Source organism: Saccopteryx leptura, chromosome 4 (assembly GCF_036850995.1).
Source record: "Saccopteryx leptura isolate mSacLep1 chromosome 4, mSacLep1_pri_phased_curated, whole genome shotgun sequence".
In the NCBI taxonomy this organism is placed as follows: domain Eukaryota; kingdom Metazoa; phylum Chordata; class Mammalia; order Chiroptera; family Emballonuridae; genus Saccopteryx; species Saccopteryx leptura.
The window spans coordinates 100614019-100635810 of NC_089506.1; the positions used below are offsets into that span (position 1 = coordinate 100614019).

Sequence of the window (21792 nt, forward strand, 5' to 3'; positions counted from 1 at the left end):
TTTTTTTTTACTGAGATATTTCAGGTAACTTTACAATGTCTGCTTTTCTTTTACAAACTCTATTAAACATAATGTAATCAGTCTTTGAAGTAGTATAACTAAAAAATGGAAACCAGTGAAAATGTATTGTGACCTCCCTTTTGGATTTCTCAAAAAGCATTTCTCTTCTTTCTCAGGGAAGCCAGGGAGGTGAATATAATTAATTCGGGAAGAGATCCTATGGGGAGATGTAGGACTTAACTGCTCTTGTTTCTGTCCTTTCTTTCCTGGTGAGGGTGACCTTTGCAAAGAACCAAAGGTTGAGAACTAAGTAGTCTTTGTTGAAGATTTTTCTTTAAAACCAGCTACTGCTATAGGAGTAGGGGCCCAAAGCAGCGGTAGAACAGGGATCAAGTCTACCAGGAGCCAGCACACTGCTCTGAATAGGTTGGGGTCTAAGCCGAGGAGCAACCCTGCTGAGCCTAGCTCCCCTCCAACTTGCTATCCTCTCCCTGGCCCAGTTCTCCTTCCTCCCCTTTGTGTGACTTCTGCTCCAGAAGCTTCCTTTCTTGCTCAGGCACATCAGCTGCTGTAGAAGGAGGTGCAGCTGACTTGGGTCTTGCTGTAGTTGCTCCAGACTTTTAGCCTGTACCTGTGAGGGCCCAGCTGCTAGGTAGAGTACACTGTAGCCAATGCATAGACTGTGAACTCCAAAGACTCTGAGATCTTATTTGTTTTCCTGAAACTTTAAGCCCTCCTAGTTCAGTTCTCTCTATACCGCTGTACAATGCATGCCGGTGTTCTGGCATGGACTGTTACCACTCTATGTCAGTGTGATCTCCCCTACCAAACTAAATTCTTAGAGACCCTAAGTTCTTGGGCTTGCTAATCACAGTAACTAAATTAATAAGTTAATAGACCCTCAAAACTTGAAATTCAGGGGAAAAAAAGAAAAACTTCTCTTCTTCTAAGCTGCTTTTGCAATTGGTATAAAGGGCAAAAATGCTGCCAAGTTGCTATACAGGAGTTGAAAAGCACTATGCAGGCTTCATTTGCTGGTAATTTTTGCTCTAAAAGGCTTGACTTAAAAAAATAATAATAAAGCTGGTCTTCCTATATCCAAATTAGCAGAGACAGAGACCTTTGCAATTTCATCTTAAATATAGCCATATAGCTTGACCAGGCGGTGGCGCAGTGGATAGAGCATCGGACCGGGACGCAGAGGACGCAGGTTCAAAACCCCCAGGTCGCAGCTTGAGCACAGGCTCACCAGCTGGAGTCTCTGGCTTGAGAGTGGGATCATAGACATGACCCCATGGTCACTGGCTTGAAGCCCAAGGTCGCTGGCTTGAGCAAGTGGTCACTCACTCTGCTGTAGCTACCCCCTCCCCTCAAGGCATATATGAGGAAGCAATCAATGAACAAGGAAGGTGCCACAATGAACAATTGATGCTTCTCATCTCTCTTACTTCCTGTCTGTCCTTCTCTCTGTCTCTCTCTCTGTCACAAATATATATATAGTCATACTGGGAGATCAGAAAATTGCTAGTAACATTTCTTTTATGGATGGGAGAAATGTGGCATTAAAAAGAAGTCTGATCAGAGGTCGGGGTTACGGAGAAAGGTCTGGTGTGGAACCTTCAGGCACTGCAGTGTGAAGAGACCAACATCAGACTTTAGGCTTAAACCCAGGCCCTTGGGCTAGTTGGGGAGCTGCCCAGGTCCACCTTACATTGCCCCAGGAGGCTAGTGTTGGCTTTGGACCCACGTATCTGAAACAAACAATACACCTTCCACGTCCCAGGGGGCTCAGCTGCGAATCTGACCCTTGGCTTTAGCGTAAGAAGTTGGCCTAAGTCTGCGTGAGACGATCTCCCGGTGACCCGCCCTATACCAGCGCAGTAGCTGCGACCTTGGGAGAACCCGCGAAGCAATCCGCCGTAACTAGTTTGTCCCCGCGGCCGTCTCGTAGGCCGCGCGAGGAGCACGGCGTCTCCCTCGGCCGTATTGCCATGGCTGCCTTTGGCGGCGTGGCCCCCTCGGGTGAGGGCCTGCGCTACGCGGAGTACTCGCGGCCGGCGACCAAACGGCCAGACGCGGAGATCGACCAGGGTCTGGTGAGTCCTGCCGGCGCTGCAGCTCTTGGCGGTTCGGGTCTGCTTGTTTGCAGCCCCCGGGACCCCCTCGGCCCTGCCTTCCCGATGTCTACCCCTTTCCCCCTCGAACCCTGGCTCCGCCATTCATTCACTGTCTTTGCCCCACGGTGAATTCGTGCAGCCCCAATGCTGTGCTGTACCTGGAGTTGAAACCAGGCGAGTTTAGAGACTTTTTGTCCCCCCAGAGAGCTTCTGGGTGTGTCGAAGACACAGACCAGAGAACAGGCAATTGAAGATCAATCTTACAGGGTGGATTCTGCTTATCCCATAGGAGACTCCAGTTCGGTTTGGGGCTGGGAGCGAGGTGAGAAAAGTCTCTTTAGGGAACGCGGTAGTTCAGAACTAGGATTGAAGAATGAGTAGCAGTTAGCTCTGCGAACAGAAAAGGAAAAAGTGTCTCAGGCGCGACCAGTGGAGCTCACAAGGGTGTAGGCCAGAGAAGGTGTCCGGTGGGAAGCGGCCCCGGTTTATTCAGGCTGAAATGTCGATCTGGGAAAAGGAATCGCCCCAGAGAAACATAGTGCGAGTCACAAGTGTCTTTTTTCAGTTTTCTGTAGCCATATTAAATAAGTAAAAGAAATAGGTGACTTTAATTTTAACAGTCTATTTTCTTTAATCTACTGTATCCACAGTAATATTTCAACGTGTATTAACATAGAAATTGTTACCTATATATGCTGTTTTTGAAACCCAGTGTGTATCTTACACTAACAGGACACCTTAATTTAGAATAGCCACATTTCAAGTGCTCAGTAGCCATGTGTATACTGGCGACCTTATTAATATTGAGATAATTAGGGGCCACTAGAATATATGAGGTATCTGGTAAACCACATGGAAGAGCTGGGATATTATGAGGGCAGAAGTGCCATTTCGATGAGTTTTAAGCAAAAGAGTGATAAGTAGGGCCATTGTAAAGTTCTCTCAGGCTATGTGTGAGAAGAAGGAATTACTATAGATGGGGAAAGTCAAGAAACATCTCTGGTTTATCCCTTTTCTACACCACATTCCCTGGTATTCCAACCTGTAGTGATATATATATTTTGCCTACTTAATGTCCAGTAGAGTTTTACAGTGCAGACAGTTCTTTGTCCTACAGGCTTGTTTCACACATATTAGGACTTCTAAGATCAATAGTCCCCCATCCACCGAGTATCTTCCCTTCTACCCAAATTATTGTGACAAGCAAAAGGCCTGCGATTTTCAAAATGTCCCTAAAGGCCTGTTTTGCTTCTTTTGGGAACCATTTGTCCAAGTATTGACCAGTGATGATGTAGAAAATAAGAAAGTTGATAGTATTAACTTTGGGGAACTTGGAAATACTGAAAGTGATTGGAAATTGAGAAATGGTAAGTATTAAGAAAGAATAAATAAGTAGATGTGGGGCATATTCAATAATCTTTCTGAAAATAATAGAAAATAAAATGTTTTTCAGAGAGTGTAAGAAAAAAAAATTTTATACCATTTTTTTTAGAAAAGAATCAATTTAAAGTTTTTAAATATATATCTGCTGTAGTAGATGTTAAATAACTTTTTCTCAAGTAAACTTCCCCTTAGGAACTAAGAATCAATATTTATTAGCCTGTTTAAGAGATTAAAAAGATAAAAATATAGGCAAAAATACCTATGTAGTACCTTGAATAAAATAGGAACTTACAATCAATTGTTTAATAATTAGAGGTCATGGTAAAACTTTGCTTTCACAATGCTGGTTCTCATAGAAAAGAAACTTGAAGGTTAAAAAAAGGAATATCGTCAGTTTTTTAATCTCATTTTGGCGTATCAGTGTAAAGCTGACGATATTCTGTTGAGATCCTCCCCTAAGACTTCCCTTGAACTCCCAGCTTTTAAAACCCTCAAGCTATCCTAATCCCTTTCTTGTTTCACTGTCCCCAGTTTTAATAAACACACTCTCAAAATTATCTGGACTGGTGGTGTGAAATCTTTCCTGCACAAAGACAAGAACCCACACAGTACCGGCTGGCCCCAGGCAGACCCACTCCGGGCTGGTTCCTGTCCCGTTTATTAGGGTACTGCAGTGATTTTCAACTGGTGCTTCACAAGAGGCACACTGGTCTGCTGTAAGAATTTTTAAAACATGCAATACCTGACTTTTTAGTCTGGGGCACTGACCTTTTCCTCTTTAGATTGTCAAATTAAAAAAAAAAAATGACAGCGGCCAACACAATAGCCAGTTGTTTGGTGTGAATGAATCAAAATTAGAACTATTTTTTTTTTTGCCAGATCAGCAAAAAAATCAAAACAAAACACTTATTTTGGAGTGCTGCAGAATTTTAATAATTAATATATGTGTCATGAGATTAAAAAAAAAAGGTTGAAAATCACTAGTGTAACATAATTACCCACACGTTTCAGTAGGAGCAAACCTGATACATCTATCAAACCTGATACCTATCAACCACATAAATTTCAAGTGTTCATTACTGAAGAAAAGAGGGCACTTCTATTTTTCAGCTCCAGTTGGATTCAAAACATGTTTTAACATACCTAGTAGCTTCCATTTGAAGAAATCACATGGCTTATATAGTGTCTATTTATATATTTTAACTCGGTCTGATTTTTTCCTTCCTGGTTTTTATATCATAAGGGAAGGCTAAAATGTAAGCCCCATAAATAGGAACTTTGCTGTCTGATGTCTAGCATTAATGATGGTGCTTGATATGTTGTCATGAATAAATGTTATTCTGGAATGGGAAGAAATGAAAACTATGCTTTCAGTAAATGGAGTTAATCAATTCAAAATACAAAGTTCAGCTTATCTAATATGTAACTCATTATCCCAGTAGTTAGTTCTCAAACTTTCTGAAGTTGGGGTGCACTTAAAATCCTCCAAATAATTAATTGTAGGCGCACTATATACAAATTTCTGAGAAATATGTTATAATAATTAAGTCAAATATTAAAGAAAAAATATAAAGTTCAAGTGTGCTTTTATGGTAATTAAACAAAATAAATACGACAAAATTAAATTTATTCTGACATTAAAAAACATTTTTATGTTACATTGTGTGAGTTATGCTTTTCAGAATTTGTAAAAGGGTTAAAATATAAAAAAATGACAAAAAGTTATCTTTTTATATATATAATATGGATACATTCTTAGTAAGATTTAGTAAATTTGGCAGGTCCCAGCGTGAATGTGTCAAGTTTTTTCATTCTTGTGTTTATGAGAAACATGAACCTGATGTGTCCTAGTGATTTCTTCAAAGTTTGGGCATATATTTGAAAGGGAAACTCTTATTTCCTTGTCAATACATTGAAGAATTCCTCTTTTTTTACTCTTAATTGTGTTGAGTGGAGAAAACCCCCACCATACATATCATCTTAACTTTTCACCAAACAAGGGATAGAAGAAACTTGCCTCCAGTCTTTCCGAGGAACATGGGGGTAGTGTAAACAATCCAGCACCATAGCTGAACAGCCTTTTGCAACCTAATCAGGCAAGTGAGGTGGGAGGTTGGGCAGACTGTCAGCTTACAGCCAATTCCCCATACCTCTGTCCCCCAAAAATCTAAACTCCCAAAACCCTGTTGGTTTTTGGTCCCCAACAGGCACATATTTCTCTGGAATACCATAGGGCGCACCTGGAAATCTTCTAGGGAGCACCAGTGCGCCCTGGCGCACACTTTGAGAACCACTGCGTTATTCTCTTGCCAAACATGCTGATTCTCTTTCTCTTATCTTGAGTAACGCCATACTCAATTCCACTTCTCTTTTACCTCCAACATTCAGTGCATCGGCCACGTATCCTGGTCTTGGTAATTCCCATCTGCTTCTCTTCCTCCTGTTGTTCTGGTAGTCTTTATTATCTCTTCCCTGGCCTGCTGTAGTAGACTTTAAAGACTAATCTGTTTGCTCTGGCACTTTACCATTTTTTTGTTGTTGTTGTTGTTGTTTTTTTGTTTTTGTTTTTGTATTTTTCTGAAGCTGGAAACGGGGAGAGACAGTCAGACAGACTCCCGCATGCGCCTGACCGGGATCCACCCGGCACGCCCACCAGGGGGCGACGCTCTGCCCACCAGGGGGCGATGCTCTGCCCCTCCGGGCGTCGAGCCACTCTAGCGCCTGGGGCAGAGGCCAAGGAGCCATCCCCAGCGCCCGGGCCATCTTTGCTCCAATGGAGCCTTGGCTGCGGGAGGGGAAGAGAGAGACAGAGAGGAAGGAGGGGGTGGGGGTGGAGAAGCAAATGGGCGCTTCTCCTATGTGCCCTGGCCGGGAATCGAACCCGGGTCCCCCGCATGCCAGGCCGACGCTCTACCGCTGAGCCAACCGGCCAGGGCCCACTTTACCATTTTTAATCTCCGCAGTGCCATCAGTTATTTTTATATAGTGCAAACCTGATAAAGGTACCAAATTTACTATGGTGCACACTTTTTCTTGGGCCAGTATACTGGACTCTTCATGAACTGATCCCCAAATGAATTACCCAGCCCCATTTTCCATCCTCTAATGTATTATATCCTGTGTTGTGGTTTACAGTTTTCCCCTCCGTTTGGAACATTGCCTAGCAAACTCCTATTTATTTTTTTTAATCTTTAAAAATTTTTTATTTTATTTTATTTATTATTTATTTTCTATTCATTTTTTAAGGTTCAGCTTACTGATGCAAACAAAGCCTTCCTTGACTCCAGTTTGCCTAGTAAAATTGTTGTTTTATTCTATGTTTCCTTAGAAAGTCACACAATTTTTTATTACAGTATTTCTTGTAATGTGTCAATATTTGCATAAGAACCTAGGTGTGAAGTCTGCTGTGATTGACATTGTAATTGACATATGGTAGTGAGTTGTTTATTAAATAGTTTTTAACTTTTATTACTATTAAGAATAGAAAAAACATGGATGTTTGGTTTTATCATGTTGATGCACTTACTATTTTATGTATGGTTTCTCCATTATGTTAGCCTTTAAGGGAGAACAGTAATCTGTGTCTTGCTCACTGCTCCATAGAATTTAGCACAAGGTCTGGTTAAGCTAAATAATGTGTGTATATTTATATGGAGAATGTTATAAATGTTTCTTTTTTTTTTTTTTTTGGTATTTTTCTGAAGTTGGAAACGGGGAGGCAGTCAGACAGACTCCCGCATGCGCCCGACCGGGATTCACCCGGCATGCCCACCAGGGGGCGATGCTCTGCCCATCAGGGGCGTTGCTCTGTTGTAACCAGAGCCATTCTAGCGCCTTAAGCAGAGGCCACAGAGCCATCCTCAGCGCCCTGGCCAACTTTGCTCCAATGGAGCCTTGGCTGCGGGAGGGGAAAAGAGAGACAGAGAGGAAGGAGAGGGGGAGAGGTGGAGAAGCAGATGGGTGCTTCTCCTGTGTGCCCTGGCCGGGAATCGAACCTGGGACTCCTGCACGCCAGGCCGATGCTCTACCAGTTAGCCAACCAGCCAGGGCCAATAAATGTTTCTTGAGTGAGTGAACAGTCTCTGTCTTTCCTCTCCATAACAATTACCCCTTTCCTTTTTGAGGCAAAAGAAGAATTCTTTTCCGTGTTAATTTCCCTCTGGTATTAATGTTGTCTAGCTTGAACTTTAATGCTGCAGTCTCAAGATAGAAGTTTTAGCACTTTAACACTTTCAGGCAATTTATATTTATCTAGAAAGTTATTTACTGCTTATACTGTTTTGGAAGAGTAAAATGCCTTAGGGAATTTGTAAACAATTTTGATGCCTTTTTGCCTTTTTTCCTCCACAGCTATGATGGAGTAGACTGTTTTACCACTTTTCAGAAATTTTTTGATTCATGGTAGTAGACCATTTAAAGTAATTTTTTTTTCTGCTGGATATTTGAAACTAGGTGGCAGTTAACATATCGGATTTGCTGGCATTAGTTAAATAACACTCCTTTTCTTATTTGAAATACATGTCTTAAGCTAAAATTAGATATTCTTTATAGGCAGGGGCCAAGTTTTAAGGATCTTCATTCTCAGCTCCCAACATGGTTGTCGCCCCATAAGTTTTTGTTCAATGATTAAATTAATGGGTGAATGAAACAGCTGGATGGGGGAAAATGGAGGATTAGAGAAATGGTTTCTAGAATGGAATGTAGAACTGATCGCCTTAAGGAATGAAAATAATAAGATAAATGAGACTCTCTTCTTTGACTTTTTTAAAGAGGCCTAAAATATAAGTATGTTGTATGTAGTCAGAGTACACGTGATAACTGACTTCTGATGTATATTTCCAAGTTTTGGTTATTTTATTGCTTAATACCTCCAATAACACAGGTATTCTTCACTTATAAATGAATAAATTGAGACTTAAAGCAATGAAATAATTTGCCTAAGGCCACACAGTTGGTACATGGTTGAACCCCACGGTGCTCTGCTTTCTTGCCTCTGTGTTCTTACTCAGAATATATTCTCTGTTTCTCTTTTTCCTTCAATTTTTCTGTGAGTGTCAAAGTCTAACCAGGAAAACAGAGATAACTTGAGTTATATGAAACAAATGTGATACAGAGAATTGATTTTATAGGTAATGAAGTTGTTCAGAAGCCAAACGGGATTGTGAGGCAGTCTAGAGTTTGAGAACAGCAAGAAACCACTACTATTACTAGGACTGGAGGGTTCAAAACCACTCCTAGGTAATTGGGTTCTTCTGTCCAGAGGGAGCTGGAGCCACAGAGGTACTATTGCTTCTGGCGCTGCTGCTCAAGACAGGGGAAAAGGGGGCATTGCATCTCATTTGGTCAGACTCTGCTGGAGCCGGCTGACACAGAAGGCTGCAGGACTCGGTCTCCTTCCTACTAATCAGAGGAGGGAAAAACCAGGGAATGGATCAGTGGGTACAGACAGTCTGGGTCCAACACACTCACTTTGTTTTCAGCTATAAGGTGAATTCCATAGATACTGAAAAATTTGAAAACAGGCTTTTAAAAGCAGTGTTACAGAACACTGCTATAATTATAAATGGTGGGTATTCCCTTAGCCCACAGAAGTCTCTTTAGACCACAGAGTAAGAGAAAGTATTATTTCGATGAACTATGTTTTAATTGTCCTTTGCTCATTGAATATTATTTCAGTGCTGTTAGGGATTAAGTAAGCATTGTTAGCTCTCATGAAAATCTAAGCACCATGTGTAATAAGTTTTCCTTTTAAATAGACCTTTTTTTCTTTTTACAACAGTTTTAGATTTTCAGGAAAAGTGAGGGAACCCATAGTCCTCACAGAGCCCACGCTCAGTTTCCCCTACTAACATCTGTGTTAGTATGGTATATTTGTTATAATTAAGGAACTGATATTGATGCATTATTATTAACCAAAGGCTATACTTTATTCAGATTCTTGGTTTTTACCTAATGTCCTTTTAACGTTCCAGGATCCCACCCAGGATACCACTTTCTGTTTAGTTTTCCTGTTTCCTTCGGCTCCTCTTGACTGTGACAGTTTCTCAGACTTGCCTGGTTTTTGATGACTTTGACAGATTTGAGGAATACTCAGAATTCCACCCAAGTTGGAAATGCCCTTCTATTGAAATTTATCATCTATTTTTCTCACAGTTCCACAGGTTACGGATTTTGGAAAGGAAGACTAGAGAGTAAAGTGTCATTTTCCTCACATCATATATAGAGTAGATTATAAACATGATTTATGACTGACTGTGTTGACCTTGAGCCAGTCTGATAAAGTGTTTGTCAGGTTTCTCCACTGTAGGGGCACTCGCTTTTCCCCTTTCCATACTGCTACTTCTGAAAGGAAGTCAGTATGTGTGGTCCGCATTTAAGGAATGAGGAATTATGCTCCTGCTTCTTGAGGGAGAGTAATAGGTAAAATTACTTGGAATTCTGCACAGAAGATTATCTCTTCTCCTTCATTTACTTATTTATATCAATCTAGACACATGATATTTTATACTTTGGGTTATAATCCAATACTACTATTATGTTGCTCAAATTGTTTCAGCTTTGGCCATTGAGATCTCGATCTCTTTTAGTTGGTGTCTCTGTACCCTTGACATGCCACCATTATTGTAGAATTTTCTGAACACTTACTTTCAGCACTTAGAAGATGCTATGGCTCATTTTCTGTATTTCTTGTGCCCAGTTCAAGAATCAGCCATTTCTTTAAGAAGCCTTGTGTGTATATTTTATCTCATGGGAAACTTCATTCTGGGTCACAACTCTGGATCCTAATAATCCCATTTTTATCCACCTATCCAACTCTTCCCTGTTCTTCTCTTCCCCCTGTATAGCTAATGAGGTAGGAGAGTAAAAGGCTTCCTGTCCGGGAGTCAGTGATTGCTGCGTTCAGTCCACCGGGGAAAGTGGAATTATACCTGTAGCTTCAGCGAAGCTCTTTTTTGGTTGATTAGTTTTGGCTTTATTTCTGTTTTTTAATATCTGGTGTTAGGGACTGCTAATGGAAGGTGCTAAGGGATTGTGAAAAGAAGGAAGAGACATCAATCTTTCTGTACAGGCACTCCTCAGAGATAGTGGGAGGTCAGGACCAGACCACTGCAATAGAGCAAGTGTCTCAATACAGCAGGTCATACTCTTTTTGCTGGTGGAGGGTCTTGCCTTCAGTTTGTTAAAGAAGCATAACACCCAAGAAGTACAGTAAAGCAAAGCAAAGTAAAATGAGGTATGCCTGTATTCATACTTTCAAGTTTGTTGTGGGATCTCAGTATGGGCAGTGAACAGAAGAGCTTGTCTCCAGGTATAAGGTGAAATAAAGTGTGTCCGTAAAGTCAGGGTGCACTTTTGACTGGTCACAGGAAAGCAACAAAAGACGATAGAAATGTATATTATTGCATATTCCTCTGAATGTTAAATATGATCTTCCAGAGAATAATTTTTACTTCTGTTAGTAATACCAAGAATTTAACAACCACTACCACCACAACTGAAAAACATAGTTTTGTGCAGCAGCTGTATAGAACGAAAGGAAGAGTATTAGACCAACAGTGAAAACCAGTTATAGAATGGTGCTATCAACAGCACTCCCTCACCCCCAAATATTGCCTAGTTACAATAATGGTAAAGTTTTATTCACTAAGAACTTATTACTGTATACAACTTAAAACATTTCTAAATGTATTGTATGGTTTTTATAAATATTTTAAGTAGAAGTTTTAATGAAGTGCCATGAATTGATGACTAATTTGTATATTCCCTTTAACTGATTTGGGATAACCTATTTCAACATTTCTTTCTAGTCTAGAAAATTTGTGATATTCTATTTAGGAACAGTTGGAATATCACATAGTTTAGAATTGTTGACTTATTCATTCTTATTTTTAAGTGTCAATAGATCTATTTCTGACACTAAATTTATTTTCTATATTTGAACAGTGTGATAAGATTTTTTGACTGGGAGACTTTGTAAGGATCATTTGGTTTCTTGTAGTAAAAATTTTCTTTTGACCAGTAAGAGTGTTTTTCTGTTTTGCCCTAAAAACAGTTTCCCATTCTTTTCAAATATATATATTTTTACATATATCATATAAGTTGTTTTATAAGGTAAACATTTTCATAATTGCTCCTGACCCATAATATCAGTATTATTTTCCTTTTTAAAAAATTTCTTATTGATTGATCAATTTTTGAAAGACAGAGGGAAGGGGGGGCATTAATTTGTTGTTCAATTGAGTTGTGTGTTCATTACATTGGTCACTTCCTATTTGTGCCTTGACTGGGGATCAAACCCGCAACCTTGGTGTTCTAGGATGATGCTCTAACCAACTGAGCTAACTGGCCAGGACATATCAGTAGCATTTTCTATTTTTATTCATGGAATATATAAAAATAAGATAAAAATTAGTGATACGCATGAATGTGTTGAGTTCATGATGAGCAAGCAAATGGAGCAGAAAGGAGGAAATGACCCAGCACTGAGTGAATGTTTGTATTTACCAGGCACTATGATTATCATATATTTGCTCATTTGATTATACTTTTCGCCATTTTACATATAAGAAGACTGAGGACCAAAGAGGTTAAACTGTCTCAACGTCATATAGCTAGTAAGTGGCAGGACACAGATATGAAATCAATTTTGACTCCAAAAGTTCATAACTTTTTAATTGGACCATACTGCTGCTCCATCATTTAGATATCAGAAATTGATGAATCCCAATGTAAAGAAATGATATACAATCTTAGTTTTTTGGTAATTTTCAGAGTCTTCAGATGCTTCAAATTATGTTTAAAAATTCTGAAACTTCAAAGCAGAGTTACTGTTATTTTACCTTAACTCAATAAGGAAGGGAAAAATACTGTGTAATGAAATTTAAGCTGTAAGCATTACCATTCTAAGAAATTGCTACCTCGAAGTAAAATAGGCCTTTTTCTATATATTTATAAAAGCAGCGTTCAGAAAATGGGATGATTTCCCAAGCAAGAAGAATTAAGGAAAGCTACAAAGTGCTGCAGGGAAGGTAGGTAGGTGTACATCAGACATAGGCCACGAGAGTTTAAGGGGTACCTCCCTTCTAAGAGCTTCCAAGTTGCTGTGATAAAAGTGTGTAGAGGACAGGACAGGGAGGACGCTAGCTAGAGATATAGAGGGGAATACCAAGGATCAGTGCAGTTGCTTTTATTGAAGGGTGCCGGGAAGAATTTGTTTTTAAAGTTAAATTTGAGTAAATGGGTCAGAAGTTTTTCTGACTGAAGAAATTAAAAGTTATTAAACCGTTTTGACCAGGTAGGATCTTCCCAAGATCTTTTCTAATAACTTTTATTTTTCTCTTGATTTTAAAAGAAACAGTTACATAATAATATCATATGGTAACTATAATAACTACAATTTACTGAATGTTTAGCACATGAAAAATATTAGGTAATGTGTATGAACTAGGACATCAATAAAACTTAGGAAATTTATAAAAATTCATACCAATCTGAGGAAGTAGGTATCTTAAAGTTAAGTAACTTAGCCAAGGTTAAGGAGTGGACATGCAGAGAGCCACATTTCAAGCTTGTATTACTTTGATATGTAATCCAAAGAAGTCCTAATGATAAAAGGCATAAAGAATATGTAACTATGGTTAACATTTCGGTTTATATCATTTTTTAATTTTTCTGTGTGCATATGTTGTGCATTTCATTATAATCTGCTTTCATGCTTTCATTATATAACATTTATTGTCTGTAAACATTCTTCAGTATACATATTATTTCATTGTCGATGCATCTTTCAAATATGTCCTACTTTATTTATTTATTCCCCTACTTTCAGGTATTCAAATTGTTTCCAGTTTTTATTTTATAAATAATGTAGTGTGGATAAATCTGTGCACTTTTCTGATTATTTTTCTAGGATAATTTTTTTACATTGTAGTTATATATATCGGTGGGTCATTAAATAAATGCAAAACAGTACTTAAAAGATTATTTTTAAGAAATCATTGTGTATAGCAAGGATTGAAGTTTGGAGAATTTTTGTTAATTATATTAGAGAGTGGAAAAGTACTCCTTTGTCATAAGCCTAAGAGTTTTGTTTCTTATTATGTTTGGCTTTTCGTTTTGTTTTCTGCCTGTTTTTGTTTTGCCCTCCTATTTACTCTTTAGTCTTGCTGTAGAAATTAATGCTTGCCTGCAGTTTAAAATAAATTAAGTGACTTTGAAGTGGAGCAAATACAAGTTAGTTAGCTTTGCCTTTTCTTTTTACTTAATTTAAGGTTTTCATGGGAATTGGTATTTTAAGACAAGTTCAAATGTATTTGTTTTTGGCAATGTAATAATAATGGTAAGGGCCAGGTAGATTAATGTGGTTGGTCCAATTTAGATAGGAAAATCTGTGAAAGTCGTATCAGCTTGTCTTGGAAATTTTAGAGAAGGATAATTATAAAATTTCTCTTGCTAAAGTCATTTTATCATTTCTGACACTTTTTCTTCGGTATAAATTCCCCTCTTGTCCTTCTTCCAAATTCTGCTGATTTGCCTACAGTCTTTCTTGTTAGTTTTCTCTTCTCTCTTCCTCTTGCTGTTGTTTAAATTCAAAGAGCTTTCTTTCTAGAAATTGAGCCAAATAATAAGGCAGCATAAAACACTGAGTTCAGCAGAAAGTGATTTGCTTGTGATTAACCCTTGAGAATTGAGTCACTGCAAAATAAAGAAAGTGCTTTTTGAGACAACCTGCTCATTCTTCTTTTCCGCTAGTAGATGAAATCATCATATACAGTGTGTCCGTAAAGTCATGGTGCACTTTTGACCGGTCACAGGAAAGCAACAAAAGACGATAGAAATGTGAAATCTGCACCAAATAAAAGGAAAACCCTCCCAGTTTCTGTAGGATGATGTGGCAGCATGTGCGCATGTGCAGATGATGATGTAACACCGTTTATACAGCGGAGCAACCCACGGCCATGCCAGTTGAGATGTGGATGGTACAGAGGAAAGTTCAGTGTGTTCTGTGGCTCGCTAAATTTGGATCCGTGACCAAAGTGCAACGTGAATATTGGCGCGTTTATAACAAAGCGCCACCACATAGGAATAACATTACTCAGTGGGATAAGCAGTTGAAGGAAACTGGCAGTTTGGTGGAGAAACCCCGTTCTGGCATCAGTCAGTGACTAGTCTGTAGAGGCTATACGGGATAGCTACCTAAGGAGCCCTAAAAAATCTGTGCATGAGCCCACATCGAACTGCACTGAATAGGTATGAAACTGTATATATAAAATGCTGTGCTTGGACTTTTACTTGTCATCTCATAATGGCATGTTTTTAGAAAAAGAAGTCCACAAGAGTCTTATGACCTCCCTTCTCCAGTGCCTCAGCCCCCAGTCCTCTCATAGTCTTTCCTTTCAGGAAAACGCAACTCCATTAAGGCAGTGACCTTGGCATCCATCCCTCACACCGCAGGCTTACATTTTATTTATTTTTATTGATTTAGGGAGAAACATTTATCTGTGGTTCCACTTACTCATGCACTCATTGGTTGATTCTTGTATGTACCCTGACCAGGGCTTGAACCCGCAACCTTGGCATGTCAGGATGATGCTCTATCCAGCTGAGCTACCCAGGCTTTATGGAGCTATAATTGACAAATAAACATTGTACATATTTAAGGTGTACAATATGAATTGATATAGATACACATTATTAAATGATACCATGGTCAAGCTAATTAACACATTCTTCACCTCATAGTTACCTTGTGTGTATGTTGCTGTTTGTGTGTGGTAAGATCACTTAAGATATATTCTCTAAGAAAATTTGAAATACAAAACTTTATTTTCTTATAACAAAATTTGACCAACATCATCCCATTTCCCCTACTCCCAGCTTCTGGCAACCATCTTTCTAATCTCTGCTTCTGTGAATTTCATTATATTTTACATTTTCTTTATTCATCTGTTAATGAACACCAATTTTTCTCTTTCTCTCATACTTCCTATCTCATCTCTCAACAAATCTTGTTGGCTTTATTTTCAGAGCCAGATTTGATCACTTTTCCCCATCTCCATCAGTAATGACTAGTCCAAACATTATCTCTTGGATTATTTTAATAGATTTCTTTTTTTTTTAAAAGATTTTATTTATTCATTTTAGAGAGAGACAGAGAAGAGAAGAGGGGAGGAGCAGGAAGCATCAACTTCCATTTGTGCCTTGACCAGGCAAGCCTGGGGTTTCAAAGTGGCAACCTCAGCATTCCAGGTTGAATCTTTATTCACTGCACCAGCACAGGTCAGGCCAATTTAATAGATCCTAACACACGTTCATGCCTCTGCCTCTGACATGTCTATTTTCAACACGACAACTAGTGATCATTTTAGAATTCAAAATAAGGCCATCTTAAACCTCTGCCCAAACAGTAATGTGTCATTCCTATACTAACCCCTAAGGTCTGACATGGCCTGCGCCCCATGTTACCTTTCTTTCCTACTTTCCTAATCATTTTTCCCCCTTCTTATATTCTGCTCTGTGCACGCCAGCCTCCTAGTTATGTCCAAGTATACTAGGTTCAAACTTGTTCTTTTTTCTCCCCCTGCAGTGTCTATATGTATGTGTTTTCCTTAGATGTTGGGCTGGCTTCTTCATTTTCTTGTTTGATTGTTTTTTTGCTTTTTGTGATAGAGACAGAGAGAGGGACAGATAGGGATAGACAGACAGGAAGGGAGACATGAGAACCGTCGATTCTTTGTTGCAGCTCCTTAGTCTCCTTAGTTGTTCATTGATTGCTTCTCTTATGTGCCTTGACCAGGGGGCTACAGCAAAGCAAGTGACCCCTTGCTCAAGCCAGCAACCTTGGGCTTCAAGCCAGTGACCTTTGGGCTCTAGCCAGTGACCATGGGGTCATGTCTGTGAGCCTGCACTCAAGATAGTGAGCCCGTGCTCAATCCTGTGACCTCTGGGCTTCAAACCTGGGTCCTCCATGTTCCCGTCTGACGCTCTATCCACTGTGCCACCGCCTTGTCAGGCATGTTTGTTTTTTTCCAAAAAGGACCTTTACAGTGAAGCTTTCCCTGCCCGCTGTGTCTGAATTTGCCCACTCTCACAGTACTTCCTTTGCTTGCTTAATTTTTCTCTATAGCTCATTCTCTAGCGTATATTTTCCTTACTTATTATTTGCTTTCAATTTCAGGTTAAAAGTCATTTCACAAGGATAGGGATTTTGTCTGATATATCCCTAGGACTTACAGTTGTGATTGGCACATAGATACTCACTAAGTGTTTATTGAAATCAGTCAGCCAATCAGTGATAGGCTATAGCCTCCAAATGGCTACTTGATAAATTACCATTTTTTTTTATTCTTTTTTTTTTTTTTAAGAGAGGAGAGGGAGAGAAAGAGAGAGAGAGAGGAGAGACAGAGAGAGAGAAGGGGGGGGGGAGAGGAGCTGGAAGCATCAACTCCCATATGTGCCTTGACCTGGCAAGCTCAGGGTTTTGAACCGGCGACCTCAGCATTTCCAGGTCTACGCTTTATCCACTGCGCCACCACAGGTCAGACTAAATTACCATTTTTTATTGGGAGTTTATTGTTTAGCAAATCAGTTATTCCTTTATACTTTTGTACTGTGGATTGTCTTTGTTTCATTTTTATAATAAATTTACCTGACACGAGGCCCTTAACATCATTTTCTTTGTCTTCCTTGAGACTTTTGCATATATTTATCTGGTCCAGGATACTTTGAGATACGATTACACGTTAGTATATTAATTAAGATTGACTATCATTGTTCATTACATTTTTTCATTTCTAAACATAATTCCAGTCACAGGCAGACACCACTATAGGACGCAGAGGCATCTGAATGGTAGGGAAGCTTTTTAAGACCATTTTTATTCTATGACACAAACTTTTTTGAAATGCCCTCTGTGCCAGGTACTATTTTGGAAATCCAAAGATCTGAAATCCACAGTCTACTTCCAGAAGCTCACATTTTATAAGGGATTTGAAATAGGTAAACCATTATTAAATAATATACTGTATATTATGATGGAGAATACTGCTTAGTGCTGTGGGACACTGAAGAGTTTTACCTTGGGGCAGGGGTCCCCAAACTACGGCCCCGCGGGCCACATGCGGCCCCCTGAGGCCATTTATCCGGCCCCCACCGCACTTCTGGAAGGGGCACCTGTTTCATTGGTGGTCAGTGAGAGGAGCATAGTTCCCATTGAAATACTGGTCAGTTTGTTGATTTAAATTTACTTCTTCTTTATTTTAAATATTGTATTTGTTCCCGTTTTGTTTTCTTACTTAAAAATAAGATATGTGCAGTGTGCATAGGGATTTGTTCATAGTTTTTTTTATACTCCGGCCCTCCAACAGTCTGAGGGACAGAGAACTGGCCCCCTATGTAAAAAGTTTGGGGACCCCTGCCTTGGGGAGTAGGTGGGCAAGGAAAGCTTTACTGAGAATTGACCTTGAAGCTGTTTCTTGATGAGAAAGTAGGATTTTTCAGGAGGAACCAGCAGAACAAACAGAAAGGAGTGAGAGTATGAAGATGTGTGAGTGAAGAAAGGACTAACAGACTATGTGCCACATTGGTCAGTGTGCTGGTTATTTTTATAACCTTACCTCATAAATCATTATAAGCATTCTACAGCATAGATATTCATATTGCCAATTTATAGATGGTAACTCTGCCACCATTCTGAAACCAACCAATGATTTTACTGAGAATTTACCCTTTGCTATTGCTGTACTAGTGCTATCATGCATATGCCTAGACCATTAGCTTGTCTTCATCTGTGTCTGATGACGAATCACTGTCTTCAACAATGAGCACAAAAAGAAGCGCGAAAAAGCTGGACATGCAAGTTAAAACTACAATCACTGTATAAGATGCACCCAGTTTTTAGACCCCAAATTTTTTGAAAAATGTGCATCTTATACATGAGGAAATATGGTAAATTATTCATGCATTGTGATAGCTGGATGAAGGGAATACAGTGAGAACTATGCTTTATGGTAGTTTTGACAAATATAAATGCATGCATTTTAAAAAACTTAAATATCATGGATCTATATCACATGAATTTGTTATGTACATATATATCATCTTTGTTTTCCATGGGGACCATAATGAGATTGTTAGAAACTGAATTTACGTATTTGGTATAAACACGATGTTTTCTATTTTCCTTATGTAGACCACTTACCAAACTCCAATCTGGACCAACTATAAAAGAATTTGGAAGTAGAATGTACCTGATTAGTAACTGATCCATTTTTTAAGTATATATGTGCAACATACTTCAGAAAGATCAGCTTGTTCTAAGTATGTGCTAGTCTAATTTTGTACTATATGATATATATAATTATATATATATGAATTTATTTCCATCTTCTGCAGACCTAGAAAATGTTAGCTATTTTTCTAACCTATATACATCTGAATCTTCAAAGAAAATGTTTCAAAACTATAATTTGCCCAAGGCAATCTTGTAAATATTAAAAAAAGAAAAAGAAAAACACCATGTCTAGCACTGACATTTATCATTCACTGTCTCCTACATATGCGTGACACCTGTGGCTTTTAGCTTGGGCCCGTGTGAGGGTAAACAACATACTTTTCTTTTTAAATCATTGTATGGCCAGGGCCGTCACCATCATGGCCCTGCAGGTTCTCATTGAATTCGGGCAGATGGTAAAGAAACAGTGGAGCCAAAAAATGGTGGGCCATTCCTTTATTAAAGTCTTGCACTGGCCGACCAGCAAACACACAGGGAAAACACTTCCCTTTCACTCAGGGCTCCCAAAGCCACTGACGCACTTTCCGGTTCCACAACCAGGAGAATCCTCTCCGGTTCCTCCTAGAATCAAAGGCCCCCACAAGCCTCAGTAGGGCTCCCAAAGCCCCTCAGCTCTGGTTCCCCATCTGCACACCTTCTCTCTCTCTGCCAACATGGCTTCTCTTCAGCACTCTGCATTCTCTCCCCTCTCTCTCTGCAAATATGGCTTCTTTTTGCCTCTTCTCTCTCTCTCCAAAACTTTCTCATGCTAAAACCTCTCCTCCAGCAAACATTAGCAAAAACAATGGCCCTTCTCAAGCCAGAAGATAATGTGTAATTTCACAGACCACATATATCTGGTTCTGCCCAGTGCCATTTTCTAACAATAAAAGTGAGCAAACTAAAAAAATACAAATTTTACAAACTCATTTACCCAAAAATCATATTGCCTAATTTTATTTCAGCACATATTCTAATTTTTCTAAGTCAAAGAAATTACAGCATTTCTCTACTTTCTGTATATTCACAAATGTACCAGGATGTCAGTCTAGTTGCTGGAGCAATTTTAGACATTTACCTTGGTTGTGGTCTAGAAAATGACTGTACTTGTGGTACTAACACTGTGCCTGATTCACCATTTTGTATTTAAATTGCCTTTCCAATGTCATTTTTGTCATCCTCTTACTGGCAATTTAGTTTTAAAGCATCGTGTTTAAAAACATTCTAACTAAAAATCGAAGTACATTTTTGTGCTTACCACTCAGTCAAATACTATGTTGCATATGTAAAAGAAATGAAACAGAGCCTGTAGCTTGAGAATACAATACTGGAGTTTAAGTGTAGCATATGGGAAAATTTCTTTCACAGAAGTAAAATAGAAAAGATGTTGATGATCTAATCTATTAACACAATTAGACCAAAGTTATTTAAAAGCTCCATTATGTCTTAGACGTTATTTTACTTTTAAAAATTCAGATAAAGGTTAGGTCAAGAGCTCTGTGTGAACTGCCTGCTCAGGTTTCAGACTGACTGTTTTGTACTGCCAGTTTCTACATCTGCAGTTAGTTTCTCTTCTCTGCTTGGGTCATTCACATATGTGAGGGTTGGAGGAACTTACTGTTTTAGAACTTTCTAAATTTGTGCCTGAAAAATATAAACACAAACCAATGACTTTCATGAGTGAAAAAATGTTAGGTAGTATGTACACATTTTTTTCTTTCTGGGAAACAAATTATATTCCTATTCTGTGACAGTTAAGTGTAAAGTTTTAGCTTAATTGCTTATATGTAACAGCCTTAGTGTTTTCATGGAAAACTTTAGGAGGACCTTTATTCTCATTTCCGAGTACAAAGTCTGTTTGTGTAGAACAGATTGTATTTTTTTCTTAATTTCAAGTTGGGTTCAGCTTCTAAATAATATATTTTTGTTTGTTATCAATTGTTTATGCTAAAAAATATGAACTATTTTAATATCAAGTTAATTAAAAATACATTAAAAGAAATAGTTCAGGTACAATACCCTTCCAATAAGGAATTTCAATTCCAGCAAGGAAATGAGTTTTTGATTAGCTGTGCTATACTTTGTTTTCTCAGTGTGGATAACAAAGGTTTTGATTGCATAGTTTTTAGTCATTTATCGAACTTCCTTTTTTGCTCCAGTGGTCCACCTAATTTGGGTTTTTGTTTGTTTTTAAAGGTGGCAGGGCCTTCTGTATCCTTCTATATAGTCTTTAGAAATACAGGTTAGTTCTGGAATCGACATTACTTTTCTTGTATTGCTGGAAGAATTAAGAATGAATATATATGTCAGGTCTTGCTCTAGGAGCGCAAAGGTGAATAAGATGCTGTGAGGCCAGTAGTCCTGGCCATGCACATGCAGGTTCTCATTGGATTCGGGCAGACAGTAAAGGAACAGTGGAGCCAGAAATGGTGGGCCATTCCTTTATTAAAGTCTCGCACCGGCCGACGAGCAAACACTCACGGAAAATACTTCCTTTTCACTCGGCTCCCAAAGCCACCTTCACCTCCCCTGTTCCACAACCAAGAGAGTCCTGCTTCTCTCCCTCATCTCCTTCTTTTTCACTTTTCAAAACTTTTCTGTTGTGAAAACCTTTCCTTCAGCAGACATTAGCAAAATAATGGCCCTTCTGAAGCAGGAAGGTAATTTGCAATTCCACAGACCAGCCCCAATGCAAACTATAAGCGAGCAAACATAAAAATCATATTTTACAAACTTATTTGACCAACAGATGCCCTCTTAGACTTGCTTGCTTGTTTACATTTATTTCAGGGGTTCTTATGTTGGGGCTTATGGATTGAAGGGCTTTCAGGATATATTTGTGGTTTTCTGTGGTGATGGTCTAGAGATGTCATCTTTAAAAAGCTCTTGAAATCTAGAAAAACTAAAGGAGACAACCCTGAACTATTAGTGCAATAAATGTTATAATAAGGATAAAAGTAAAGGTCTTTGGGAGATTAGTGTAAACATTGGAGGCCCACTATGTTGGAGGTCCTACAAAGG

General features: G+C 38.9%; 1 protein-coding gene across 1 annotated transcript in view; it reads left to right on the top strand.

The window, feature by feature from the left end:
• Positions 1-1704: 1704 nt before the first annotated feature.
• Positions 1705-21792, top strand: part of DNAJC15 (DnaJ heat shock protein family (Hsp40) member C15) — a 68566-nt gene continuing 48478 nt past the window's right edge. Inside the window, exon 1 of the mRNA XM_066380844.1 lies at positions 1705-2096. Within this exon, the coding sequence (XP_066236941.1) occupies positions 1992-2096 (105 nt within the window). The 5' untranslated portion in view covers positions 1705-1991. The remainder of the gene's footprint in view (positions 2097-21792) is intronic.